A 27690-nucleotide genomic window follows, 5' to 3' on the forward strand; every position below is an offset into this window, starting at 1 on the left:
TGGGGCGTCCAGGCCAGGGAGAGGTCTTGTTGATAGAGCAAAAGAGCAATGCCGGGAGGAATGCATGCATTGGGAGGTCTTTTTCAGTGCGGTTTGAGTCAGCCTTGGTTCAGGATACAACCCTCAACCAAGACTTTTTAAAATTTAATTTATTTATTTGAGAGAGAGATGGAAAAAGAGAACGGGCACGCCAGGGCCTCCAGCCACTGCAAAAGAACTCCAGAGGCATGTGCCACCTGTGCATCTGGCTGACGTGGGTCCTGGGGAATCGAACCGAGGTCCTTTGGCTTTGTAGGCAAGTGCCTTAACCACTAAGCCATCTTCCCAGTCCTCAACCACGATTTACTCAAGTCTGCCGTGTTCTTGGTGCAGAGGTCGGCTGAGGATCATGGGAGTTTTTCTGGTCTAGCGGGAGAGACGGGGGACAGGTAATCACTCTAATAAACGTGTGAGGCATATGGGGGCAAAGCCACTGAGAGACAGATAGAACTGGACAGATTATAACAAGGTGACCAGGGAAGGTTCTCTGAAGAGATGACACCCTTCTGGGAACGAGGTAAAGGTAGACAGTGCCCATAGAAAGGAGTAGCATGTGTGTATTCTCTTTAATATTTATTTATTTTGGTTTTTCGAGGTAAGGTATCACTCTAGTCCAGGCTGACCTGGAATTCACTATGTAGTCTCAGGGTGGCCTCGAACTCACGGTGATCTTCCTATCTCTGCCATCCGAGTGCTGGGATTAAAGGCGTGTGCCACCATGCCCTACTTCTTTAATATTTATTTGTGGGAGAGAGAATGGACATGGGAGGGCCTCCTGTCACTGCAAGTGAACTCCTGATGCATGTGCCATTTTGTATATCTGGCTTGACATGGGTACTGGGGAATTGAGCCTAGGCTGGTAGGCTTTGCAAGCCAAGCACTTATTTCTTTACTGATTTAAGAGAGAGAGTAGACAGAGAATGAATGCACCAGGGCCTCCAGCCATTGCACACAAACTCCAGATGCATGCACCACTTTGTTCATCTGGTTTACATGGGTTCTAGGGAATTGAACCTGGGTCCTTAGGCTTCAGAGGCAAGTGCCTTAACCACTAAGCCATCTCTCCAGCCCCGCAATCAAGCTTTTTTTTTTGGGAGGGGTTGAGGTAAGGTCTCACTCTGGCCCAGGCTGACCTGGAATTAACAGTGTAGTCTCAGGGTATCTTCAAACGCACGGAGATCCTCCTACCTCTGCCTTCCGCTTGTTGGGATTATAGGCGTGCGCCACCACCTCCGGTGCAACCAAGCACTTTTAACCATTGAGCCATCTCATCTCCCCAGACTGGGATGTGTGAATGTTGACATTTGCTGTCAGATTTGTGAGAGGACGTTCATGGTTAACATCTGGTTGTTTCCCTCCTTTTTTTTTTTTTTTTTGCTGTTACTTATTTATTTCTTTAGAGTGAGAGATAGAGAATGGGCACACCAGGGCCTTTAGCCACAGCAAATGAACTCTAGTTGCATGAGCCACCTTGCCCATCTGGCTTATGTGGATGCTGGGGAATCAAACCTGGGTCCTTAGGCTTTGCAGGCAAGTGCTTTAACTGCTAAGCCATCTCTCTAGCCCCATTTCTCTATTTTTTGTTAAGTATAATAAAGTACAAAAGCTTTTAGAGTTTAATTTGATATATTGTCTTAAACTTTTTTATTTTATTTGTTTGAGCGAGAGAAAGAGGCAGCTAGAAAGAGAAAGTGAGAATGGGCACACCAGAGCCTTAAGCCACTGCAAACAATCTCCAGACGCATGCGTTACCTTGTGCATCTGGCTTACGTGGGTCCTGGGGAATCGAACCTGGGTCCTTTGGATTCTCAGGCACGGTGAGTTCTTGAGGCCAGCCTGAGACTACATAATGAATTCCAGGTCAGCCTGGGCTCGAGCAAGACCCTACCTCCAAAAACAAAAAACAAACAAACAAAGAACCCAAATAGATAAAATAATTGCATGTGAAAAACAAACAAAACTACTAGGATCTCTCTCTCTCTCTCTCTCTTTCTCTTTTTTGCAGCTAAGGACTTTCTAATAAATAAACAATTTTGATGTATGTGACGATGTGTGTCTATGTGGGTGTTGCACTGGTGCCACGGTGTTGATGTAGAGGTCAGGACCTTTTGGGGCGTCACTCCTCGCCTTCCTCCTCCTTTGAGGCAGGTCTCTTGTTCACAATTCCGTTCACCAGGTAGTGGTCTGGGAGCTTCCCAGAAAATTTTCCTGGCGCCCCTTCCCTATCTCGCTGTGGGCGTACGAGGATTTCAGAAGTGCGCCTCAGCCTCTGGCTCTTATGTGAGGTCTGGGGATCTGAGCTCAGGTACGTGGGTTTGCGCTGAGCTGTCTCCCAAGCCTTCCTTTCCTCTCCCTATCTCCCCCCCCAGTACAAAGGGTTGAAGCCAGTAAGTATCTCATGCTTGCCGTGCTGAGGTATACCAGCTGAGCTGCACTCCCACGCCCTCCTTATGTGTGTATTTGCAAGGAGAGAGCGAGAGAGAGACAGAGAATGGGCCTCCAGGAGCTGCAAGCGTGCCACTTTGTGCATCTGGCTTTACATGGGTACTGGGGGAATCGAACCCAGGTTTGCGGGCAAGCACCTTAAGGTCTCTAGCCCATCCTTTTTTTTTTTTTTTTTTTTCAATGTAGGGTCTCTCTCTATCCCAGTCTGACCTAGAATTCACTATATAGTCTCAGGCTGGCCTCGAACTCCCATTAATCCTCCTACCTCTACCTCACAAGTGCTGGGATCACCTAGTGCGCCACCACGCCTGGCTCCATCCTTTGGTTTGAGACAGGGTCTCACATTGTAGCTGAGGTTGACCTTAAATTCATGTGAGTCAACCTGCTTCAGTCTCCTGAGTGGTGGTATTACATACTTGTGTGCCATCATGCCCTGCTCAGAGCTAGAATTTTCCAAGTGAGATTCTGGCTTAAAAAAAATTTTTTTTATTTATTAATATGAGAGAGAGAGAGAGAGAGAATGGGCGCACTCCAGGGCCTCCAGCCATTGCAAACGAACTCCAGATACATGCGCCTCCAGCCATTGCAAATGGACTCCAGATACATGTACATCTGGCTAACGTGGGTCCTGGGGAATTGAGCCTCGAACCGGGGTCCTCAGGCTTCACAGGCAAGCGCTTAACTGCTAAGCCATCTCTCCAGCACTGGCTTTTTGTTCTTAACTGATGGGTGGTACCTCTCTGCCTTCTCAAGCTTTTTAAGATCCTGTGGTTAAAGTTTGTGTGGGCCGTGTCCAGGAGGAGGTGTACTGCTTCCACAATTTTCTCAAATCCAGTCTGAGGGCTCCAGAAGTGAACCATCTCCACTAAAGCGCACATCCTTCCCAAAGTTCTTCCCTTCCTTTGTCCCCCAGACCTTTTTTCAACCCCCCCCCCCACCCTTCTCAGCTCACCTTTGTTTCTTAGCTTCTTAGAGCTTCTGCTGTCTCTAAAAGGACCTTTGCCAAATTTCCTTGGCTGGGCACTGCACAGGCTACTCGGAGTTGGGCGTTTGTTTTCCTGTCTGGCGTGAGACATTCTCTGGCATGTGTCTCCAGAGTGCCTGGCTCTGCTGAATAGCAGAAAGGATGGGAAAACTCATTTTTTTTTTTTTTTTTTTTTTTTTCGTTTGAGGCAGGTTCTCCCTCTAGTTCAAGCTGACCTGTAATTCACTATGTGGTCTTATGGTGGCCTCGAACTCACGGTGATCCTCCTACCTCTGCCTCTCCCTCCCGAGTGCTGGGATGAAAGGCATGCACCACCACGCCCAGCTCAAAAAAAAAAAATTTATTTGCTTGGAATAAGACCTCTCCCCTGAGTACTCAGAGCCAGAACATACCTGAACACATTCCATTTGCTGACTCTAAGCTTGAGCAATGTGGACCAGGGGCCGGTGTTGGCCCTAGCCTGCAGTTGACCTATTCTGGGGCCTCTTAGACTGGCACCCCTAAAATCATGTCTAAATGGCTGGGAATGTCGACTTCTTGCCTAGCATGTAGGAAGGCTGGGCGTCATCCTCAGCGTTGCATAAAACTGGGCATAGTGAGCTGGGCGTGGTGGCGCAAGTCTTTAATCCCAGCACTCCAGAGGCAGAGATAGGAGGATCACCATAAGTTCAAGGCCACCCTGAGAATTCAGAGTAAATTCCAGGTCAGCCTGAGCCACAGTGAGACCCTACCTTGGGGAAAACAAAACAAAACAAAACAAAACAAAACAAAAAACAAAAACTGGGCATGCTGGATATAAATAAAAGCTCAAGGGCATCCTCAGCTAACTGAGGCCAGCCTGAGCTACATGAGATCCTGTGTGAAAACAAAAATTCCGGGATGGAGAGATTGCTCAGCCGTTAAGGCTTTTTGCTTACAAAGCCTGATGGTCGGATTTGGTTCCCCCACTTAAGCCAGATGTATCTGGAGATTGTGTTTGCAGAGGCAGGAGGTCCTGGTACATCCTTTCTCGCTCCCCTCTCAACTAAATAAATATTAAAATAATTAATTCCCATTGAAGTCTTCTCTTTTCACTCTCTTCCCCCTGTCTTCTTTCCTGCATTTTTCTTTTTCTTTTCTTTTTGAGATAGGGTCCCACTCTAGCCCACGCTGACCTGGAATTCACTATTAGTCTCAGGGTGGCCTTGAACTCATGGTGCTCCTCCTACCTCTGCCTCCTCAGTGCTGGGATTAAAGGCTTGTGCCACCATGCTGGGCCTCTTCACAATGTTAATATATATAAAATTTTTTATTTACTTGAGAGAAGGGAGGAGGGGGCGAATGGGTGTGCCAGGGCCTCTTACCTCTGCAAATGAGCTCCCGCTGCACTTTGAGGTCAGGCTTCATGTGGGCACTGGGGAATCGTGCCCTGGCCACCAGCTTTTGCAAGCAAGTGCCTTTAACCACGGACCTCATCCCTCCAGCCCAGGAGCCACTGCTCTGTGTCAGAGGAACTGACCAGGCAATTGGCTCCGCTGAAACTGGACATGGGAGGTGTCTTCCCCAGGTTCCTGAGCTAAGACGTCTCTTGATCTTCTAGGACCTGTCTTGCATGGGAGCAGGCGTACACCATGGCTGACCCCCGAGGCCCCTTAGACCACGGAGTCCAAATTCGCTTTATCACAGAGCCAGAGGGTGCCCCGGAGATGGGCAGTCTCCGACGCGGTGGGCGACGTCCGGCCAAGGATGCAAGAGCCAACACCTACGGGGTGGCCGTGCGCGTGCAAGGCATTGCTGGGCAGCCCTTTGTGGTGCTTAACAGTGGAGAGAAAGGGGGAGACTCCTTCGGGGTCCAAATCAAGGGAGCCAACAACCAGGGCGCCCCAGGCACTTCGGGTTCTGATTCAGAGCTCCCCGAGAACCCCTACTCTCTGGCCAAAGGATTGCATGCCCCTTCGCAGGGCAGCACCTCCGACGAGGAGCCCGGTGCCCACTGGGAGGGAAGACTCCTCCGCTCCCAGTCTCACGCCTCCCTGGCAGGCCTGGCGCCCGTGGGCGCTGCCAACAGGAGCACCAGCTTGCTGGAGCTCGCCCCCCAGAAGGCCTGCCCGGCGCCCACCGTTGACACGGCCCCCTTGTCGTCGGTGGACTCGCTGATCAGCAAGTTCGACGGTCAGCCCGGGGTCCAGGTCCGCGGGCGCGCCGGCCGCCGCGCGAGGACGCTGCCCCACGAGCGCAAGAGGAGCCAGAGCCTGGACAGCCGCGTGTCCAGGGACGCCCTCGAGGACCGGGAGGGACGGTCCCCCGGCCACTGGACCCCGGGCACCGAGTGTGGCGGCCAGGTGGACGCCTCCAGGCAGCAGCAGCCGCCGCCGCCGGGCCGCTCCCGGCAGACGCAGGAGTGGGTCCTGCAGAGTTTTGAAGAGCCGCGCGAGCGAGCCCAGGACGCCGCCCTGCTGCAGGTCAGAGGCCGCTTCCAGCCCCCAGCCCCTCATCAGCCCCCGGGACTCCGCAGTCCAATGCCTAAGGACGCAGATTCTGCCCCTTCTTTGTTCTGCAGTTTTGTTTTTATTTTAATTTAATTTTATCATCATTATTATTATTATTATTTTTTTTAGTTTTTTGAGGTTAGGGTCTCGCTCTAGTTCCAGGCTGACCTGGAATTCACTATGGAGTCTCAGGGTGGCCTCGAACTCACGGCCATCCTCCTACCTCTGCCTCCCCAGTGCTGGCATTAAAGGCGTGTGCCACAATGCCAGGCCCTTATTTTTATTTTATCTAATTTTGTTTTTGTTTTGTTTTGTTTTTCCAGGTAGGGTGCCACTCTAGTCCAGGCTGACCTGGAATTCACTATGTAGTCTCAGGCTGGCCTCAAACTCATGGCGATCCTCCGTCCTCTGTCTCCTGAGTGCTGGGATTATAAAGGCCACCATGTCTGGCTGTTCTCCAGGTTTTATTTTATTTTATTTTATTTTATTTTTGCTTTTTTGAAGTAGGGTTGCCCTTTAGCCCAGGCTGACCTGGAAACCTGGAATGCAGAATTCACTATGCAGTAGTCTCAGGGTGGCCTTGAGCTCACTGTGATTCTCCTACTTCTGCTTCCTGAGTGCTGGAGTCAAAGGCATATGCCACCATGCCCTGCTAGTTTTTAATTTTTTTAATATTTTATTTGTTCATTTATTTGAGAAAGAATGGAGACAGAATAGGCACACCAGGGACTCGAGCCACCGCAAATGAACTCCAGATGCATGTGCCGCTTCGTGCATCTGTCTTATGTGAGTTCTGGAGAATTGAATCTGGTCCTTAAGCTTTGCAGGCAAGTGTCTTAACCATGAAGCCATCTGTCCAGCTCCCCCCCCCCTTTTTTTTTGAGGTAGGTTGGCCTGGAATTCATTATGTAATCTCAGGGCAGCTTCAAACTAACGGCAGTCCTACCTCTGCCTCCCAAGTGCTGAGATTAAAGGTGTGTGCCACTGCCCCTGCCTTTTTTTTTTTTTTTTTGAGAGGGAGAGAGGATGAACTGGTATGTCAAGTCCTCCAGCCACTGCAATCGAACTCCGCACACATGCACCGCTTTGTGTGTTTCTATGACCTTGTGCATGCATCACTTTGTGCGTCTGGCTTACATGAGATCTGGGGAGTTGAATATGGGACCTTAGGCTTCTCAGGCAAGTGCCTTAACTGCTAAGCTACCTCTCTAGCCCTTTTAAAAAAAAATCTTTATTTATTTGCAAGCAGAGACAGACAGAGAAAGAGAATGGGGTGCACAAGGGCCACCAGCCACTGCCAGTGAACTCCAGATGCGTGCACCCACTTTCTGTATCTGGCTTTACGTGGGTCCTGGGAAACTGAACCCAGGTCATTAGGCTTTGCAGGCAGGTACCTTAACTGCTGAGCCATCTCTACAGCCCTGTTTTTTTCTTTTTCTTTTTTTTTTTTTTTTTTTCTCTCCTTAGGTAATTCTCTCTTTAGCCTAGGCTGAACTGGAATTCACTATGTAGTCGCAGGCTGGCTTTGAACTCAGGGGATCCTCTTTCTCAGCCTCTCTAATGCTGGTATTAAAGAGGTGTACACCACCATGTCTGGCTGTTCTGCAGTTTTTATTTATTTATTTTTGGTTTTATGTTTATTTTATTTATTGTTTGAGAGGCAGAGAGTCTATGGGCACACCAGGGCCTCTAGCCACTACAAATGAACTCCAGATGCATGCGCCCCCCCCCTTTTTTTTTTTTTTTGCATAGGTCTGTACATGGGTACTGGGGTGGTTGGCCGACTTTGCAAGCAAGTGTCTTTAACCACTCACCCATCTCCCTGGTCCCTTGTTTTGCATTTTATCCACTGAATACCCACCTATACAATGTACCTCTGTGGGTCCAAAGCTAAAGAGAACATGAAAGTATGGAATCACCATTCACGAGCCTGGAGAGTTAAGTGTCATTGTCCAGGCCATTAGCCAGGCTTTAGTCCTCAGCCAGTGCTGGTTTGCTGGGTCAGCAGCTCTCCTAATACCGGATTATAGGAAAAGAACTGTTCCCTGGTGCTTTCACCAAAATTGCACACTTCTCTTTCTCACTCAGGAATGTAATTAAGTGGGCAGCGAGTTTACTTTGAGACAGTTAATGCCTGTTATAAAAGTAACTCGTTTCTCAAATCTAGAATATCAGTTGTCATCTGTGACACAGCTCATAGCTGGCTGAGATCCGCTTGTTGAGGAAAGTCTGCGTTGTAACAACGGTATAGCAATATTTCTTGCTTGAAATGTTTTTGTGCCCTATTCCTCAGACCCAGGCGTGTATTCCTTATGCTCCAAAGGCTTTGTCTCCCAACCGCCACCTCCATTACACTGAACCACGCACATATTCCTAGCCTACTCATTGTCTCTCTCTTTTCTTTTCTTCCCCCTGAGGTAGGGTCTCACTCTAGCCCACGCTGACCTGGAATTCACTATGAAGTCTCAGGATGGCCTTGAACTCACAGCGATCCTCCTATCTCTGCCTCCCAAGTGCTTTTTTAAGTTTTACTTATTTGAGAGAGTGAGAAAGAGAGAGACACAGAGAGAATGCGCGTGCCAGGGCCTCCAGCCATTGCAAATGAACTCCAGATACATGTGTCACCTTGAGCATCTGGCTTATGTGGGTCCTGGGGAATCGAACCAGGGTCTTTTGGTTTTGCAGGCAAATGCCTTAACTACTAAGCCATCCCTTCAGCAGCCACTAGCTCACGCTCTCTCTCTCTCTCTCATTATTATTATTATTGGTCTCACTCTAGTTCAGGCTGACCTGGAATTCACTATGTCATCTCAGGGTGGCCTCAAACTCATTGTGATCCTCCTTCCACCTCTGCCTCCCAAGTGCTGGGATTAAAGGCATGCACCACCATGCCCAGCTAAGCCTGGCTTTTTGTTTATTTGTTTGTTTTTGTTTTTTGTTTTGTTTTTCAAGGTTGGGTCTCACTCTACCCAAGCTGGCCTGGAATTCACTATGTTGTTTCAGACTGACCTCGAACTCACAGTGACCCTTCTACCTCTGTCTCCCAAGTGCTGGGATTGAAGATATTCACCACCATGCCCAGCTATTTTCCATTTTTTTTGTTGTTATTTATTTATTTGAGAGTGACAGAGAGAGGAAGAGGCAGGGAGAGAGAGAGAGAGTGCGCGCTTGCGCCAGGGCCTCCAGCCACTGCAAACGAACTCCAGACACGTGCGTCCTCTTGTGCATCTGGCTAACTTGGGTCCTGGGGAATCGAGCCTCGAACCAGGGCCCTTTGGCTTCACAGGCAAACGCTTAACCGCTAAGCCATCTCTCCAGCCCCCTGTTTTCCATTTTGAAATTTTTAAATTTATTTATTTTCATGTAGACAGAGAGAGAGAGAATGGGCACACTAGGGCCTCTTGCCAGTTTGAACGAACTCCAGAAACTTGTGCCACCATGTGCCTCACGTGGATAATCCAACTTGGGTCCTTGGGCTTTGCAGGCAAGTACCTTAACTGCTGAGCCATCTCTCCAGCCCTTACTTTCTATTTTTAAAATTTTTTATTTATTTATTTATTTTTCGTTAGAGGAAGAGGCAGAAAGAGAGAGAGGGAGAGAAAGAATGGGCACACCAGAGCCTTCAGCCCCTGTAAACAAACTCCAGACACATGCACCACCTTGTGCACCTGGCTTACGTGGGTAGTAGGGAGTCAGATTGGGTACTTAGGCTTCATTCACTAGCAAGTGCCTTAACTGCCACGGTGTCTCTCCAGATGCTTATTTTATTGAGAAAGTGTCACTTAGCTTCACACAGGCTCACGGAGTGTGGAGCTCTGGTTTTGGCTAGATTGTCTGACCAGAAACCCAGCAGCCTTCTTTTCTCCGTGCCCTGCAGCCTGAGCTTGGGGCTTAGGTTTTCTTTTTTAAATTTTTTTGTTTATTTTTTATTTATTTGAGAGCAACGGACAGAGAGAGAGAAAGAGAGAGAATGGGCGTGTCAGGGCCTCCAGCCACTGCAAACGAACTCCAGATGCATGCGCCCTCCCTCCTTGTGCATCTGGCTAACGTGGGTCCTGGGGAATCAAGCCTTGAACTGGGGTCCTTAGGCTTCACAGACAAGCGTTTAACTGCTAAGCCATCTCTCCAGCCCAGGTTTTCTTTTCTTAAAAAATTGTATTATTTATTAGGGACAGAGAGAGAGATTGGGGCGGGGAGGGGGAGAATGAATGGCCGTGCCAAGGCCTCTCTAGCTACTGCAAACGGACTCCAGATGCATGTGCCACCATGTGCATCTGGCTTACGTGGGACCTGGAGAATCGAACCTGGGTCCTTGGGCTTCGCAGGCAAGCACCTCAAACGCTGAGCCACCTCTCCAGTCCTGCAGCTTAGTTTTTTCATGTGTGTGCTTTTTTTTTTTAAAAAAAAATGTTTATTTATTTATTTGAGAGCGACAGACACAGAGAAAAAGACAGATAGAGAGAGAGAGAGGATGGGCGCGCCAGGGCCTCCAGCCTCTGCAAACGAACTCCAGACGCGTGCGCCCCCTTGTGCATCTGGCTAACGTGGGTCCCGGGGAACCGAGCCTCGAACCGGGGTCCTTAGGCTTCACAGGCAAGCGCTTAACCGCAAAGCCATCTCTCCAGCCCAACGTGTGTGCTTTTGATTTGAACTCAAGTCCTCTTGCTTATTCACTCTTACCCATTGAGCCTACGTGGGAGTTGGAAACTCGAACCTGGGTCCTTGGGCTTCGCAGGCATGTCCCTTTACGTTAAGCCATCTCTCCTATTTTTTTTTCCCAGTTCAAATCAACTCCAGACCTTCTCCGAGACCAGCGGAAGGCAGCCCCTCCAGGCAGTGTGGACCGCATGAAGGCCACCATCTATGGCATCCTGAGGGAGGGGTGAGTGGGGGGCTGCCTATCACGGGAGGTGTCCACTCCCTTCTTATCTCAGCTTCATTCCTCATCTTCCTTGCTTTCCCCCCTCTCCCTGCATCTGTCACCTCTCTCCCCTGTTCACCTGTGCCTTTGTCCTTTTACCCTGTAGAAGCCCAGAAAGTGACGTGTCCGTGAGGAGGAAGGTTAGTCTGGTTTTGGAGCAGGTGCAGCCTCTGGTGGTAAGTGCCCAACTGGTGTGGGAGCGAGGGCCAGGCCCAGGGCCTTGGGGATATCCAGGGCTCTAGATGGGGACGCACTTTGCTCTTCCCCTATCTCTGCTAGGTTTCTCCTGCTTCTGCTAAGGCCCAAGCAGGGCAGAGCGAGCTCACCCGAAAAGTGGAGGAGCTTCAGGAGAAACTGGATGAAGAGGTGAAGGTGAGAGGTGGGAAGCGGTGTGAGGTGTGGGAGCATTGAAGGGCCACAGGGAAAACACTCTGGCCAGAGATGGGCTGGAATGCACTGCCTCCATCAAGCAGGGGGAATTACTGTTGTGTTGTGTGAGGCAAGAAACAAGGACTGAAGCCGGGCGTGGTGGCGCATGTCTTTGATCCCAGCCCTCGGGAGGCAGAGGTAGGAGGATCGCCGGAGTTCGAGGCCACCCTGAGACTCCTTAGTGAATTCCAGGTCAGCCTGGGCTACAGTGAGACCTTACCTCAAAAAAACAAAAAAGAAGAAAAAAGAAAAAAGAAAAAAAAAAAAAAAAAAAAAAAAAAAACAAGGACTGCAGAGATGGCTTAGTGATTAAGGCGCTTGCCTGCAAAGCCAAAGGACTCAGGTTCAATTCTCTAGAACCCATGTAAACCATATGCACAAGGTGGCACATATCTGGAATTCATTTGCAGTTGCTGGAGGTCCTGGCGCGCCCATTCTCTCTTTCTGTTTGCCTCTTTCTCTCTCCCTCCCTCTCTCAAATAAATAAATAAAAATAAGATACTTAAAGAAAAAAAGAAACAAGACCATGCGCTAGTCCCAGATTTTATTTTTTATTTTTTTTAAATTTTTCGAGGTAGGTTTTCATTCTGCCCCAGGCTGACCTGGAATTCACCATGCAGTCTCAAGGTGGCCTCGAACTCGTGGCGATCCTCCTACCTCTGCCTCCAGAGCACTGCGATTAAAGGCATGAGCCACCATGTCCGGCTTTAGTCCCAGACTTTTGAGTATCTCTGGAATTTACCTAGGCAGAGCACATTAGAGATCTAATTACTTTCCTTTGAAACAACTCTTATCCTGCTTCTGCCATTAACTGGTTATATAAACCTTGAGAACATCGCTTACATTCTCAAGCTGTGAATGTAGCTGCATTCTTTATAGAAATAATGATAGGTAACAATAGTGTCATCTATTTATTGGGTAATATGTAGTCATTATAATAATAATGAAAAATATGTTTTCTTGTGTCTCTTCTGATGGAAACTTGGTATCAGAGAGGACAGTGGATTGTTTGTGGTAGCAGACTGTACAGAAGAAACAAAAAAATTCTCCGTCTTCTAAAACTTATATATTCTATTTCCTTATCCTTTTTTTTGTTTGTTTGTTTTCGTTTTCATTTTTGTTTTTGTTTTTTTTTTTCAAGGCAGGGTCTCACTCTAGCCCAGGGTAACCTGGAATTCACTTTGTAGTCTCAGGCTAGCTTTGAACTCATGGCTATTTTCCTACCTCTGCCTCCCAAGTGTGTATGCCACCACACCCAGCTTTTTTTGTTGTTGTTTATTTATCTGCAAGCAGAGAGAGAGAGAGAGATGGATAATGGGCACGCCAGGGCCTCTAGCCACTGCAAACAAACCCCAAACTCCAGGCACATGTGCTCCCTGTGCATCTGACTTATGTGGGTCCTGGGGAATCGAACCTGGGTCCTTTGGCTTTGCAGGCAAATCCCTTAACCGCTAGGCCATCCCTCCAGCCCTTGATTTTGTTTTTTAGAGATAGGGTCTTGCTCTAGCTCAGACTGACCTGGAACTCACTATGTAGCTCCAGGCTGGTCTCCAATTCACTGTTATCCTCCTACCTATGCCTACCGAGTGCTGGGATTAGAGGTGTGCACCACCACACCTGGCTTTAAAAACACAGTTTTATTTGAGGGAAAGTATGGGCACACAGGGCCTCTTGTCACTGCTAACGAACTCCAGATGCTAGCTCCACTTTGTGTCTGGCTATAGGTGGGTACCAGAGAATTGAACCTGGGTCAGTAGGTTTTGCAAACAAGTGTCTTGAACTACTGAGAAATCTCCCTAACCCCTCCTTTTTTGTTGTTGTTGTTATTTTGCAAGCAAGTGCCTTAACCGCTAAGCCATTTTCCCAGCCCTTTTGTGTTTTTTTGTTTTGTTTTGTTTTTTCCAGGTAGGGTCTCGCTGTAGCCCAGGCTGACCTGGAATTCACTATGTAGTCTCAGGGTGGCCTCGAACTCATGGCAATCCTCCTACCTCTGCCTCCCGAGCGCTGGGATTAAAGGCGTGCGCCACCACACCTGTCACCTTTTGTGTTATTTTGAAGTAGTCTCACTGTAATCCAGGCTGGCCTTGAACTCATGGAAGGCCTACCTCAGCGTCCCGAGAGCGCTTGATTAAAGTTGTATGCTACCAGTCTGGCCTGTTGCTTTTGTTTTGATTCAGTATCTTGCTTTATAGCCCAACTGGCCTATAACTCATGATGATCTTGCTTTGGCCTTGGGAGTACTGGGAACACCAGGGCCTGCAGCCACTGCAAACAAACTCCATTGCAAATGATCTCCAGATGCATACCCCACAATGTGCCTCTAGCTCTACGTAGGTACCGGGGAATTGAACCTGGTCGTTAGGCTTCGCAGACAGTCACCTTGACCGCTGAGCCATCTCTCCAGCGCCCTCGCCATTTTCCTTTCCAGAAGCGGCAGAAGCTCGAGCCGTCCCGGGTGGGGCTGGAGCGGCAGCTGCAGGAGAAGGCCGAAGAGTGCCGCCGGCTGCAGGAGCTGCTGGAGAGGAGGAGCGGGGAGGCCCTGCGGAGCAGCAAGGAGTGAGTGCGGCCGCTGGCGCCTGTGGGTCTGCCCGCGGGGCCTGGGCTGGACCCAGAGGCTACACCTTCCAGTCCAGGGCTGACAGAGACAAACGGCAATCTCCAGAAGCTGGAAGGAACAGGGACGGGTTTGGTTTTGTTTCTGTTTTTTCGAGGTAGGGTCTCACTCTATAGCCCAGGCTGACCTGGAATTCACTGTGCAGTCTCAGGGTGGCCTCGAATTCATGGCGATCCTCCCACCCCTGCCTCCCGAGTGCTGGAATTAAAGGCATGCACAGGTGGAACAGGGATAGATTTTTTTTTTTTTTTTTTTTTTAATTTTACTCAGAAACAAAAGCAAACAAAAAAAAAATTAAGCCGGTGTGGTGGCGCATGTGTTTAATCCCAGCACTCGGGAGGCAGAGGTAGGAGGATCGCTGTGAGTTCGAGGCCACCCTGAGACTCCATAGTGAATTCCAGGTCAGCCTGGGCGAGAGTGAGACCCTACCTTGAATAACAAAAACAAACAAACAAAAATTATTTATTTGTTTAATTGAGAGAGAGAGAGAGAGGCAGATAGAGAGAGGATCGACGCAGCAGGACCTGTAACTGCAGCAAACGAACTCCAGTCACATGCACCTCCTTGTACAGCTGGCTATGTGAGTACTGGGGAATTGAACCTGGGTCCTTAGGCTTCGCAGGTGAGCACCATAACCACCAAGCCATCTCTCCAGCCTGCCAGGGATGGCTTGAATGCATGATTTTCTCTCCACTTTCTTTTTCTTTTTTTTTTTTTTTTGGTTTTTCAAGGTAGGGTCTCACTGTAGCTCAGGCTGACCTGGAATTCACTCTGTAGTCTCAGGGTGGCCTCGAACTCACTGCGATCCTCCTACGTCTGCCTCCCGAGTGCTGGGATTAAAGGCGTGCGCCACCACGCCTGGCTTCTCTTTGCTTTCTTTACTAGCGACGATGGTAGTGTGTCACTTGGTGTTAGGCTACCTGGGTTTGCCTGTGTCTGAGGGTCTTCACGACTCACCTCACGGGGTTCTGTTCAATGTATGCCTTCCCAGCGAAGCTCCATGACAGGCACTGCTCTGGGCTCCTGTTCCTCAGCAAACCGGAGGATGGCAGTAACCCAGGAGCGCGAGAGAAGATGAGTGGAACAGACGAGACTGACCAGACGGGCCTTGTTGTGGGAGGGCAGGTCGCAGGGGATTCCATCACAAAACAAAATACGCAACCAAGCCAAAACAGATTTAGAAGAGGTTTAGAGGGGAGTTGGAGAGATGGCCCAGTGGTTAAGTTGCTTGCTCGCAACGCCTGACGGCCCCCTGGTTCGTTTCCCCAGTGCCCACGTGAAGCCAGATGCACTTGCGCGTCGCAGTGCGTAAGTCTGGAGTCCACTTTCATTTCGTTTCGGTTTTCATAAAAGTGGTTGAAAAATAGAGGCTCCAGTGAATCAGTACACGGGACGTCATCTGTTTCAGGCTCCAGAACATGAAGGAGCTCGTGGACCAGGGCGAAAGGTTACGGCGTGGGCTGGAAAGCCAGGTGCAGGAGCTGCACAGCAAGCTGAAGCAGAGCCAGGGGCCCGAGGCTGCCAAGGAGGCGCTCCTGAAGGTAGGGGGTGGCGTGTGCGTGCCAGCCTCGGTGCCCCTTCCACTGGGGCGTTGGCTCTGCTCACTATCTTCCCACAGTATGAAGAGCAGGGGGCTCATTATGGTTGTTCTTTTTTTCTTGGTTTTTCGAGGTAGGGTCTCACTCTGGCCCAGACTGACCTGAAATTCACTATGGAGTCTCAGGGTGGCCTTGAACTCATGGCGAGCCTCCTACCTCTGCCTCCCGAGTGCTGGGATTAAAGGCGTGCACCACCACGCCCAGCTTGGTTCTTTTTATTTTTTTAAATTTTTATTAGCATTTTCCATGATTATAAAAAATAATCCCATGGTAATTCCCTCCCCCCCACTTTCCCCTTTGAAATTCCATTCTCCATCATATTACTTCCCCATCTCAATCATTGTACTTACATATATACAATATCAATGGTTGTTCTTTTTTAAAAAATATTTTATTTTTATTTAATTTTGACAGAGAAAGAGCCAGATAAAAACACATACACAGAGACACAGAGAGAAAGAGAGAGAAGGAAAGAGAAAGAGGCAGATAGAGAATGGGCACGCCAGGACCTCTAGCCACTGTAAAAGAACTCCAAACACATGCGCCGCCTTGTGCATCTGGCTTTCGTGGGTCCTGGGGAATGGAACCTGAATCCTCAGGCTTAGCAAGCAAATGCCTTATCCACTAAGTCCCCCCCTCCCTTTTTTAAAATTTAAAATTAATTTTTTTTGTTTTTCAAGGTAGGGTCTCACTCTGGCTCAGGCTGACCTGGAATTCACTATGTAGTCTCAGGGTGGCCTTGAACTCACAGCAATCCTCCTACCTCTGCCTTCCAAGTGCTAGGATTAAAGGCTTGCACCACCATGCCTGGCTTTAATTTTTTTTTTTCCAGATAGGGTCATACTCTAGTACAAGCTGCCATGGAATTTACTATGTAGTCTCAGGGTGGCATTGAACTCATGGTGTTCCTCCTGCCTCCCAAGGGCTGGGATTAAAGGGGTATCACCACGCCCATTTTTTTTTTTAATTTTTTATTTATTTATTTGAGAGCGACAGACATAGAGAGAAAGACAGATAGAGAAAGTGAGAGAGAATGGGCGCGCCAGGGCTTCCAGCCTCTGCAAATGAACTCCAGACGTGTGCGCCCCCTTGTGCATCTGGCTAACGTGGGACCTGGAGAACCGAGCCTCGAACCGGGGTCCTTAGGCTTCACAGGCAAGCGCTTAACTGCTAAGCCATCTCTCCAGCCCCCATTTTTTTTTTCAAATTTTTATTTATTTATTACAGAAAGAGAGAATGGCCATGCCAGGGCCTCTAGCCACTGAAAACAAACTCCAAATGCATGTTCCACCATGTGCATCTGGCTTATGTGGGATCTGGAGAATCAAACATGGGTCCTAGGCTTCGCTGGTAAGCGCCTTAACCACTAAACCAGCTTTCCAGCCTTTTTTTTTTTTTTTTTAATCCTGTAGCATCAGAGGACAGAGCACCTAGTGCTGTGCAAGGCATCAGTACCTTAATTTCTTTTTTGGTTTTTCAAGGTAGGCTCTCACTCTAGCTCAGGCTGACCAGGAATTCACTACGTAGTCTCAGGGTGGCCTCAAACTCACAGTGATCCTCCTACCTCTGCCTCCTGGATGCTGGGATTAAAGGTGTGTGCTGCCATGCCCGATTCATTTTTATTATATTTTGTTTTTTTGAGGTAGGGTCTCACTCTAGTCCAGGCTGACCTAGAATTCACTCTGTAATCTCAGGGTGGCCTCGAACTCATGGCGAACCTCCCTGCCTCAGCCACTGTGCCCGGGGCTCATTCTCCCTTTTCTCTAGGACCTGTTAGAGGCCCGGGAGCTTCTGGAAGAGGTCTTGGAGGGGAAACAGCGTGTAGAGGAGCAGTTGAGGCTGCGGGAACGCGAGCTGACAGCCCTGAAGGGCGCCCTGAAGGAGGAGGTGGCCGCCCATGACCAGGAGGTGGAGCATGTCCGGCTGCAGTACCAGAGAGACACAGAGCAGCTGCGCCGCAGCATGCAGGATGCCACCCAGGCATGTGACAAGAGTGGATGCTGCCAGGGCGTGGGGCTGCCGTACGGTCGTTGCTTTTGGACTCTTCATGGTTGCAACTGGGAGCTCTCTCCATGTGAGATGTAGTGAACACGCCTTGGCCAGGGAACCTCAAGGGAAGAGAGAGTGGGTGAGGGGGGAGGTCATAGGCCAGAAGTACTATAAGCATTGTGGGGACCAAAGTCCCGTGGGGAAATATGGGGGTGAGGAAGGCTTCCTGGATCTGACAGAGAGAGATGCACTGTGACTTGGTCGCATTGTGCCACCCGGTCCCACTGGCATGGTACCCACTGGGCCTCAGCGTCTCCTGCCCTGAAGTGAGCTTCCGTCTTCTGAGCCTCGTGGTGCCCGCCTCTCTCCTTCCCTAGGACCATGCGGCATTGGAGGCCGAGAGACAGAAGATGTCAACCCTGGTGCGGGAGCTGCAGAGGGAGCTAGAGGAGACGTCAGAGGAGACGGGGCATTGGCAGAGCATGTTCCAGAAGAATAAGGAGGAGCTGAGAGCCACCCGGCAGGAGTGAGCACCGCATGCCCGTGGCGCCCCTCACTCGGGCCTCACCACTTCTCGTCCTTCTCTCTCTCTCCCTCCTCCCCCACCACTGCTTCTTTCTCGTGCTGAGCTCTGGCTCTCCACCTCTGTGTCCACAGAGAGTGAGGGCCCAAGGCAGTAGCCTCCAGGGAACTGTTATCCTTTTTTATTAACATTTTCCATGATTATAAAAAATATCCCATGGTAATACCCTCCCGCCCCCCCACTTTCCCCTTTGAAATTCCATTCTCCATCATATCCCCTCCCCATCTCAATCAGTCTCTTTTTTATTTGGATGTCATGGTCTTTTCCTCCTATTATGATGGTCTTGTGTAGGTAGTGTCAGGCAATGTGAGGTTATGGATATCCAGGCCATTTTATGTCTGGAGGGAGCGAGTTGTACAGAGTCCTGTTTTCTTTTTTAAAATTTTAATTTTAATTTAGTTGAGAAAGAGAAGAAGGCCGGTAGAGAGAGAGAAAGAGAGAGAGAGAAGGAGAGGATGGGTGTACAAGGGCCTTTCCAGCCACTGCAAACTGAACTCCAGATGGAGGCGCTTCCTTGTGCATCTGGTTAACCTAGGTCCTGGGGTTTGCCGGCAAGTGCCTTAACCACTAAGTCATCTCTCCAGCCCGTTTCTTGATTTTTCAAGGTAGGGTCTCACTCTAGCCCAGACTGACCTGGAATTCACTATGTCTCAGGGTGGCCTCGAACTCATGGCGATCTTCCTACCTTTGCCTCCCGAGTGCTGGGATTAAAGGTGTGCACCACCAAGCCTGCTTGCTTTTCTTTTCTTTTCTTCACTTTTTTTAAATTGACATCTTCCATAATTTTAGACAATAGACTGTGATAGTTCCCTCCCTTCCCCCACTTTACCCTTCACAGATCCACTTGCCATCATACACCCTCCCCTCTCAATCAGTCTCTCTTTTATCTGATGTCATCATCTTTTCCTCCTATTATGAGGGTCCTGTGTAGGTAGTACCAAGCACTGTGAGGACATGGATATCCAGGCCATTTTGTGTCTGGAAGAGTCCATTATAAGCAGTCCTACCCTTCCTTTGGCTGGGAACTGCTTTTCACTGTGTTAAAAAAAATCTCCTCCAGGGCTGGAGGGATGGCTTAGCGGTTAAGCTTTTGCCAGCAAAGCCAAAGGACCCAGGGTCGATTCCCCAGGACCCACGTTAGCCAGATGCACAAGGGGGCGCATGTGTCTGGAGTTCGTCTGCAGTGCTTGGAGGCCCTGCTACGCTCATTCTCTCTCTCTCTTTCTCTCTCTCTCTCTATCTCTCCATTTCTCTCCCTCTTTCTCTGTCACATAAATAAATAAAAATAAAATGTTAAAAACAAATCTCCCCCAGGTGAGAGACCTGACTCTGATCCTTTCCCCTTTATTTGTATCTTCACCTCGCGGGACCCAGACTTCTACAGCTGCGGATGGAGAAGGAGGAGATGGAAGAGGAGCTTGGGGAGAAGATGGAGGCCATGCAGAGGGACTTAGAGCAGGCCCGGGCTGGTGCTCAAGACCCGCACCAGCTCGAGGAGCTCAAGAAGGTACTCGGGGCTGGAGAGACGGCTTAGCAGTTAAGCGCTTGCCTGTGAAGCCTAAGGACCCCGGTTCGAGGCTCGATTCCCCAGGACCCGCGTTAGCCAGATGCACAAGGGGGCGCACGCGTCTGGAGTTCGTTTGCAGTGGCTGGAGGCCCTGGCGCGCCCATTCTCTCTCTTTCTCTATCTGCCTCTTTCTCTCTGTGTCTGTCGCTCTCAAATAAATAAGTAAATAAATAAGGAGCAAAATATACATATAAAGGAGGTACTCAGGAGTTGGGGAGCAGGAGGGAGGCTCGGGAGGCCAGGCACCTGCCTTTCCTTTCCCCACGCTAGCAGGGCTCTCTCTACAGGCTTGGGGTTCACACCTCATCCTGCCGGCTTGACTTTTCCATTTGAGCTCCCAGGGCTGGTCACCTTGTTGGTCAGAGATTGCTAGTTAGAAATGGCTGTCAGTGGCCAGGATGGGGCATAGCCAGACACGGCCGGTTGTCTCCCAGAACACACCCTGGGGAGTAGGATATAGGTGGATCTTCCAGAGTCATTTTTGCAGGGTCAGAACCTCAATTTGGTTGACATTGCAAATGCTGCTCTTTCAGCAGGGCTTCATGAACTAGGTGATGAAACAAAAGTGCGTAGGTGGAGTGCCTGCCCGAGAATGCGCAATGGGAAATGACACTCACAAGGACTGGAGCGCTTGTGTTAGTGTGGCCAGCTGATCTCCCTGGGAAGCCAAATTGAATTTCTGAAAGCTATTTAGAAAATACACAATCTAGGGCTGGAGAGATGACTCTGCTGTTAAGGCGCTTGCCTTTGAAGCCTAAGGACTCAGGTCTGATTCCCCAGTCTGTACCCACATAAGCCTGATGCACAAGATGGCACATGGGTCTGGAGTTTGTTTACAGTGGCTAGAGGCCCTGGCATGCCCATTCTTTCTCTTTGTATCCCTTTCTCTCTCAATTAAATAAAAAATTTTTAAAAAATTAAAAAAAGAACGAAAACATATAATCTGGACATAGGTGTTTATTTTATTCCATTAGAAATTTTATTTTCCCGGGTGTGGTGGCACACGCCTTTAATCCCAGCACTTAGGGAGGCAGAGGTAGGAGGATTGCTATGAGTTCAAGACCACCCTGAGACTACAGAGTGAATTCCAGGTCAGCCTGTGCTAGAGTGAGACCCTACCTTGAAAAACCAAAAAAAAAAGGAATTTATTTGGGGGCTAGAGAGATGGTTTCACAGTTAAGGCACTTGCCTGTAAAGCCTAAGGACCCATGTTTGACTCCCCAGATCCCATGTAAACCAGATGCACAAGGTGGCGCATGCGTCTGGAGTTTGATTGCAGTGGCTGAAGGCTCTGACGTGCCAATTCTCTCTCTCACTAAAGAAAAGGGGGTGGGGGCTGGAGAGATGGCTTAGTGGTTAAGCGCTTGCCTGTGAAGTCTAAGGACCCCGGTTCAAGGTTCGATTCTCCAGAACCCACACAAGCCAGATGCACAAGAGGGCGCACGTGTCTGGAGTTAATTTGCAGTGGCTAGAGGCCCTGGTGCACCCATTCTCTCTCTCTCTCTGCCTCTCTCTCTGTGTCTGTAGCTCTCAAATAAATAAAATAAACAAAAAAAAAAAAAGAAGAAAAAAAAGAAAGAAAAGAAAAGGGGGTTGGGAGCACATGCTGTTGGGCTTGCCAAAAAATTTTTTTTTTAAGTTTATTTTCATAAATACCTGTGTGTGGTTGTATGGGTGCAAATGTGTGTGGTTGCGTGTGTGTACGGGTGTGTGCTGATGTGTAGAGGTTGATGTGTGACTTCCTTAGTCACTACGCTTTAGTTACTGAAGAAGGGTCTGCCACTTGAATCCAGAGCTTGCTGATCGGGTTAGTCCAGCTGGCCAGCTTGCCCTGATCATCCCCGTCTGTGCTTCCTGAGCGCTGGGATCACGGGCAGGCTGGCACACCCACCTTGCCTTTGTGTGGGTAGATCCAGACTCCAGTCTTCTGTTCACACAGCAAGTGCTTTCTTTACCCGTTGAGCCATCTTCCAGCCGCCGCTCTGCCCGGTGTTTAATAATGGTCCACTCCCCGCTCTCCCTGGAATAACCTCCAAGATAGCTTTTTGATTCTTTTTCTTCTTATTCTTTATTTTATGATGATGATGATGATTGGTTTTTTGAGGTAGGGTCTCGCTCTGGCCCAGGCTGACCTGGAATTTACTATGTCGTCTCAGGCTGGCCTCAAACTCATGGCAGCCCTCCTACCTCTGCCTCCCCAGTGCTGGGATTAAAGGCGTGTGCCACCACACCGCCTCTCCCTTTTTTGTTTTTAAAAATATTTCATTTTGGGGCTGTAGGGATGGCTTAGCAGTTAAACACTTGCCTGTGAAGCCTAGGGACCCCAGTTCGAGGCTCGATTCCCCAGGACCCACGTTAGCCAGATGCACAAGGGGGCGCACGCGTCTGGAGTTTGCAGTGACTGGAGACCCTGGCGCGCCCATTCTCTCTCTGCCTCTTTCTCCCTCTGCCTGTCACTCTCAAATAAAGAAAAAATAAAATAAAATTTCATTTATTTATTTATTGTGGGGAAGGAGAAACAGGCACATGGTGAGAAGGGGCAGCTCCAAGGCCTCCAGCCAGTGCAAACAAAACTCCATACTCGTGGGCCACTTTGTACATCTGGCCTTATGTGGATACTGGGAGATTGAAACCAGGCCAACAGGCTTTGCAAGCCAGCACCTTTAACCATTTAGACATCTCTTCATCTCACCTTCTAAAAAGTGACCATATCATTTGCACTGCTTTGCACAGTCTGTGTGTGTGTGCGTGCGTGCGTGCGTTTCTTGCTCTAGCCCAGCCTGACCTGGAATTCACTGTGTAGTGTTTTGCTTTATTGTGGGATTTTTGTTGTTGTTATTGTGTGTGTCTGTTTTGTGTTGTTTTTCTGCGCATCCTTGAAGCCTTGGTCTCATGTGGTTCTCCCCATCTAGGAGCTGCGCCTCGCCCAGGAGGAGCTTAAGGCCCTGCGGGCGGAGCAGCAGAGCCAGGAGGCGGCCGGTCGGCACAGGGATCGCGAGGCGGAGAAGCAGCTGGCCGTCTTGCGGGCGGAGGCCGACAGGAGCCAAGAGCTGCAACAGCAGAACCTGCAGCTGCAACAGACCGTGCAGCAACTGAGAAGGGACTGTGAAGAGGCTGCCAAGGCAAGGGGAGTGGGCCCAGGGCTCAGGAGGTGGAGCCCGAAGGGTCTGGAGGGCCTGCCAAGTCACCTATGCTGGGTATGTGTTGAGCAGCCCTGAGGGCCTCTCAGCGTGATGCAGGGCCGGGCTGGCCCAGGACGCTGCTGTACTTGGCACATCCCCTGCCTCTTGGTAGGGGTGAGATTCCCAGCAAAGTGACTGTCCCTGGGGGGATCAGGAGAGAGCCATCCCCTTTTCTGCCTGGCCCCAGTGTGGGCCAGCTTGGCCAAGCGAGCATGCCTGGTGGGTTTGAGCCCCTGGGTCTGAGCTGCCGCTCCCGACTGCCCGCAGGCCCAGCTGGCGGCCGAGAAGGAGTCCTCTGTGCTGGGGCAGCGGCGGACGGCGGTGGAGACCACGCTTCGCGAGACCCAGGAGGAGAACGATGACTTCCGCAGGCGCATCCTGGGTCTGGAGCAGCAGCTGAAGGAGGCGAGAGGCCTGGCGGAAGGCGGGGAAGCGGTGGAGGCGCGGCTTCGGGACAAGGTGCAGAGGCTGGAGGTGAGCAGCCCTGGCCATGGCGTGGGCCTCCTTGCCCCGGATCCGCGATCCCTCTCCAAATGCGCGTGCTCACGTTCAGTGCACCCCTTGGGTGCTGATTTCTCGGTCTTCTGTGACAGTTTGGGTTCATTTTCTGGGGTGACTTGGTGTGACTATCTCAGCCTTTTTTTTTTTTTTTTTTTTTTTTTTGAGGTAGGGTCTCACTCTAACCCAGGCTGACCTGGAATTCACTATGTAGTCTCAGGGTGGCCTCGAACTCACAGTGATCCTCCTACTTCTGCCTCCCAAGTGCTGGGATTAAAGGCATGTGCCACCATGCCCGGCTTCAGACTTTTTGAAAAAAGTATTTTTATTTATGTATTGTTAATATTAATTTTTCAAATTTATTTTATTGACAGTTTCCATAATTATAGATAACAGGTCATTGTAATTCCCTCCCCCCACTTTGCCTTTGCAACTCCACTCTCCATTATATCCCCTCCCCCTCTCAATCAGTCTTTTATTTTGATGTCATCATCTTTTCCTCCTGTTATGATGGACTTGTGGAGGTAGTGTCAGGCATTGTGAGGTCATGGATATCTGGGTCATTTTGTGTCTGGAAGAGTACGTTGTAAGCAGTCCTACCCTTCCCTTGTCTCTTACATTCTTTCTGCCACCTCTTCCACAATGGACCCTGAGCATTGGAAGGTGCGATAGAGATGTTTTGGTGCTGAGCACTCCTCTGTCACTCCATCTCAGCACTTCTGAGTCATCCTAAGGTCTCTGCCATCTGAAAAGAGAAGCTTCTCTAACCAAGACATGAGAGCAGCATTAAAATATTTTTTAAAATTTATTTATTTATTTATTTGAGAGCGACAGACACAGAGAGAAAGACAGGTAGAGGGAGAGAGAGAGAATGGGCGCGCCAGGGCTTCCAGCCTCTGCTAATGAACTCCAGATGCGTGCGCCCCCTTGTGCATCTGGCTAACATGGGACCTGGGGAACCGAGCCTCGAACTGGGGTCCTTAGGCTTCACAGGCAAGCGCTTAACTGCTAAGCCATCTCTCCAGCCCTAGAGCAGCATTAATATATGGGTATGAACATTGAGAGAAGTGCTTACTGGGCAGTTTGGTGAGCATAGTATATACCTTTAGCCAGACAGCAGCAGATGTTACACCCCTAGGGCTCATGACTTCCCTGTCATATGTTTTCAGGGTCAGGCATGTCTTCCCTCCTGTGGGGCAGGTGTCCAGTTCAATTAGAAAGTGGTTGGTTTCCCCCATAACAGACATGCCGCTATTGCACTCATTGGCTCATTTGGCCTGGCTGGCCAAATTTAAGGTTTGCAGTGTGAACTTTTTTTTTTTTTTCCTCATTGGTGAATTCTTTCTCTCCCATGGAACTGCATGCAGCATTGTTTTATTCAGCTTTCTGTCAGCTGGTCTACAAGGAGAAAGTTTCAGCTCAGTTCCAGCAGGATTTTTCAGTGGCCTTGCAGCCTAAGTATGTGGAGTCTTCAGCAATAGGGTCTTACCATCTATTCCTGGTGGGGAACCAAGGGTCTCGGCAATGACCTGTAATGTTTTGGGGGCATCTGGGACCTCCCTGGCCAATAACTCACTGGAAGGTATCCCATCCATGGCACTGAAAATTTTCTAGTAACACTCTATGGCTTCTGGGTGTGCCATTGTCCAAAAAAGTAGGTTTCCATATGACTTATTTATATCCTCTTAGATTTTGATTAACCTTCCCCCACCTTTCATTACTCAGTCTCTTCCCCTGACCTCACTTAGGCCTTTCTGCCCCCAGTAATCTATTCTTCTACTTACATATATACAATGCCATCCTATTAAGTCCCCTCTCCCTTTCTATTCCCTTTATATGTCCTTTCTAGCTTACTGGACTCTGCTACTAAGTTTTATTCCAACTCCCATAGAAGTCAAATCAGGGCTGGAGAGATGGCTTAGTGGTTAAGCACCTGCCTATGAAGCCTAAGGACCCCGGTTCAAGGCTCGACTCCCCAGGACCTGCAGTTAGCCAGATGCACAAGGGGGCGCACGTGTCTGGAGTTCGTTTGTACTGGCTGGAGGCCCTGGCACGCCCATTCTCTCTCTCTCTCTCTGCCTCTCTCTACCTCTTTCTCTCTCTGTCACTGTCTAAATAAATACATTTAAAAAAAAAAAGAAGTTAAATCATTTGTGGCTAGGATCCACATGTAAGAGAACATGACACTTTGGCTTTCTGGGCCTGGGTTACCTAAGTATAATCCTTTCTAGATCATCCATTTTCCTGAAAATTTCATAGTTTAATTTTTCTTTACCACTGAGTAGAACTCCATTGTATAAATGTGCCACATCTTCATTATCCACTCATCAGTTGAGGGACATCTAGGCTGGTTCTATTTCCCCGCTACTGTGAATTGAGCGGCAGTAAACATGGTTGAGCAAGTATCTCTAAGGTAACGAGATGAGTCCTGAGGATATATGCCTAGGAGTGCTATAGCTGGGTCATATGGTACATCTATTTTTAGCTGTCTCAGGAACCTCCATTCTGATTTCCACATTTGCTGGTCCAGATTGCATTCCCACCAACAGTGTAGAAGGGTTCCTCTTTTTCCACATCCTCGCCAGCATTTATTGTCATTTGTTGTCATGATTGTAACCATTCTGACAGGAGTGAGATAGAATTTCAGAGTAGTTTTAATTTGCATTTCTGTAGTGGCTATATTTTTACTTTATTTGAGGAGAGAGAGAGAGAGAGAATGGGCATGCCAGGGCAAACACACTCCAGACTCATGTGCTACCTTGTGCATCTGGCTTAAGTGGGTCCTGGGGAATCAAATCAGGTTACTTTGGCTTTGCAGGCAAGTGCCTTAACCTCTAAGCCATCCCTCCAGCCCAACCGTTTCAGACTTTGCACTGGTATTTTTGTCTCCTATTTTCTACCCTTTGCTTCCTCGGTGTCTTGATTGCTTTGCTGGTTCCCCCGAGTCTGCTTTCACTCCTCAGCTTTTTCAGAACTATCTCCTCCTTTTACTTGCCTCCCGATGGCGTCAGCACAAGCATGTCGCCCGCTCCCAGCCCAGCCCTCCCCTCATCTCTCCCTTCTCCCAGGCGGAGAAACAGCGGCTAGAGGAGGCACTGAATGTGGCCCAGGAGGAGGAGGGCAGCCTGGCCGCAGCCAAGCGGGCTCTGGAGATCCGGCTCGATGAGGCCCAGCGGGGGCTGGCCCGCCTTGGGCAGGAGCAGCAGGCACTGACCCGGGCCCTCGAGGAGGAGGGGAAGCAGCGAGAGGCGCTCCGGCGGAGCAAGGCTGAGCTGGAGGAGCAGAAGCGTTTGCTGGACAGGACTGTGGACCAGCTCCACAAGGAGGTGAGCAGGGGTGTCGTGGGCCCTTAGTACAAGGCCAGACTCCTGCAGAAGCTGGCCCGGGTGTAGGTCCGGGAGTGCGACGTTAGCTTTCCTCCAAGGGAAGGTCAGGGCCGATCTTCCAAAAGTGGCCAGGCGTGGTGGCGCACCCAGCACTCTGGGGGCAGAGGTAGGAAGCAGGATCGCTGTGAGTTCGAGGCCAACCTGGGACTACTGAAATGAGTTCCACGTCAGCCTGGACTCTAGAGTGAGACCTTAACTTGAAAAACCAAACGAATAAAAACATTTTTTTTTGCAGAGCTGGGCCATGGTTGCTCACGCCTTTAATCCTAGCGCTCAGGAGGCAGAGATAGGAGGATGGCTGTGAATTTGAGGCCGGCCTGGGGCTACTGAATGAGTTCCACGTCAGCCTGGACTAGAGTGAGACCTTGAAAAAAATAAACGAATAAAACAAAAAAATTTGAACTGGGCGTGGTGGCGCACGCCTTTAATCCCAGCACTCAGGAGGCAGAGGTAGCAGGATTGCCATGAGTTCGAGGCCAACCTGAGATTGCATAGTGAATTCCAGGTCAGCCTGGGGCTAGAGCGAGACCCTACCTGGAAAAAACAGACAGAAAGAAAACAACAACAGAAAAAAAGAGGGGTGCTGCTGAAGAGAACTCCTCCGTGCGTTTCAGCTGGAGAAGATTGGGGATGACTCCAAGCAGGCATTGCAACAGCTGCAGGCCCAGCTGGAGGATTACAAGGAGAAGGCACGGCGGGAAGTGGCCGATGCCCAGCGCCAAGCCAAGGACTGGGCCAGTGAGGCCGAGAAGACCTCAGGAGGGCTGAGCCGGCTTCAGGATGAGGTAGGAGCCCAAGGGACCTGAGCGTGAGAACCGCCTATTGTTCTTGGGCTCAAAGGTCATAGCTTCCACATGCACCCATGGCTAGGGTCCTGGGGGTCCAGGCTTAGGTGTGATCGCTCGCAGTGGCCTACCAAGGAAGTGGGGGGAGTCATCTTATCATTCTGGGAGCAGATAGGGGTGCATCATCTGTAGAGCAGTGGT

The 27690-nt window shown here is 49.7% G+C and overlaps 1 protein-coding gene across 4 annotated transcripts in view; it reads left to right on the forward strand.

Moving 5' to 3' along the window:
• Cgn (cingulin) overlaps positions 1-27690 on the forward strand; it is a 41914-nt gene that overhangs the window by 6155 nt on the left and 8069 nt on the right. For all 4 annotated transcript variants that reach the window (XM_045137869.1, XM_045137870.1, XM_045137873.1 and 1 more), the window contains exons 2-14: positions 5049-5910; positions 10719-10819; positions 10965-11034; positions 11138-11230; positions 13716-13843; positions 15310-15442; positions 17267-17479; positions 17866-18014; positions 19446-19578; positions 22551-22760; positions 23088-23294; positions 26387-26644; positions 27319-27489. In XM_045137869.1, the coding sequence (XP_044993804.1) occupies positions 5080-5910; positions 10719-10819; positions 10965-11034; positions 11138-11230; positions 13716-13843; positions 15310-15442; positions 17267-17479; positions 17866-18014; positions 19446-19578; positions 22551-22760; positions 23088-23294; positions 26387-26644; positions 27319-27489 (2697 nt within the window). In that variant the 5' untranslated portion in view covers positions 5049-5079. The remainder of the gene's footprint in view (positions 1-5048; positions 5911-10718; positions 10820-10964; positions 11035-11137; positions 11231-13715; positions 13844-15309; positions 15443-17266; positions 17480-17865; positions 18015-19445; positions 19579-22550; positions 22761-23087; positions 23295-26386; positions 26645-27318; positions 27490-27690) is intronic.

This window comes from Jaculus jaculus, chromosome 19 (genome assembly GCF_020740685.1).
Source record: "Jaculus jaculus isolate mJacJac1 chromosome 19, mJacJac1.mat.Y.cur, whole genome shotgun sequence".
In the NCBI taxonomy this organism is placed as follows: Eukaryota; Metazoa; Chordata; class Mammalia; order Rodentia; family Dipodidae; genus Jaculus; species Jaculus jaculus.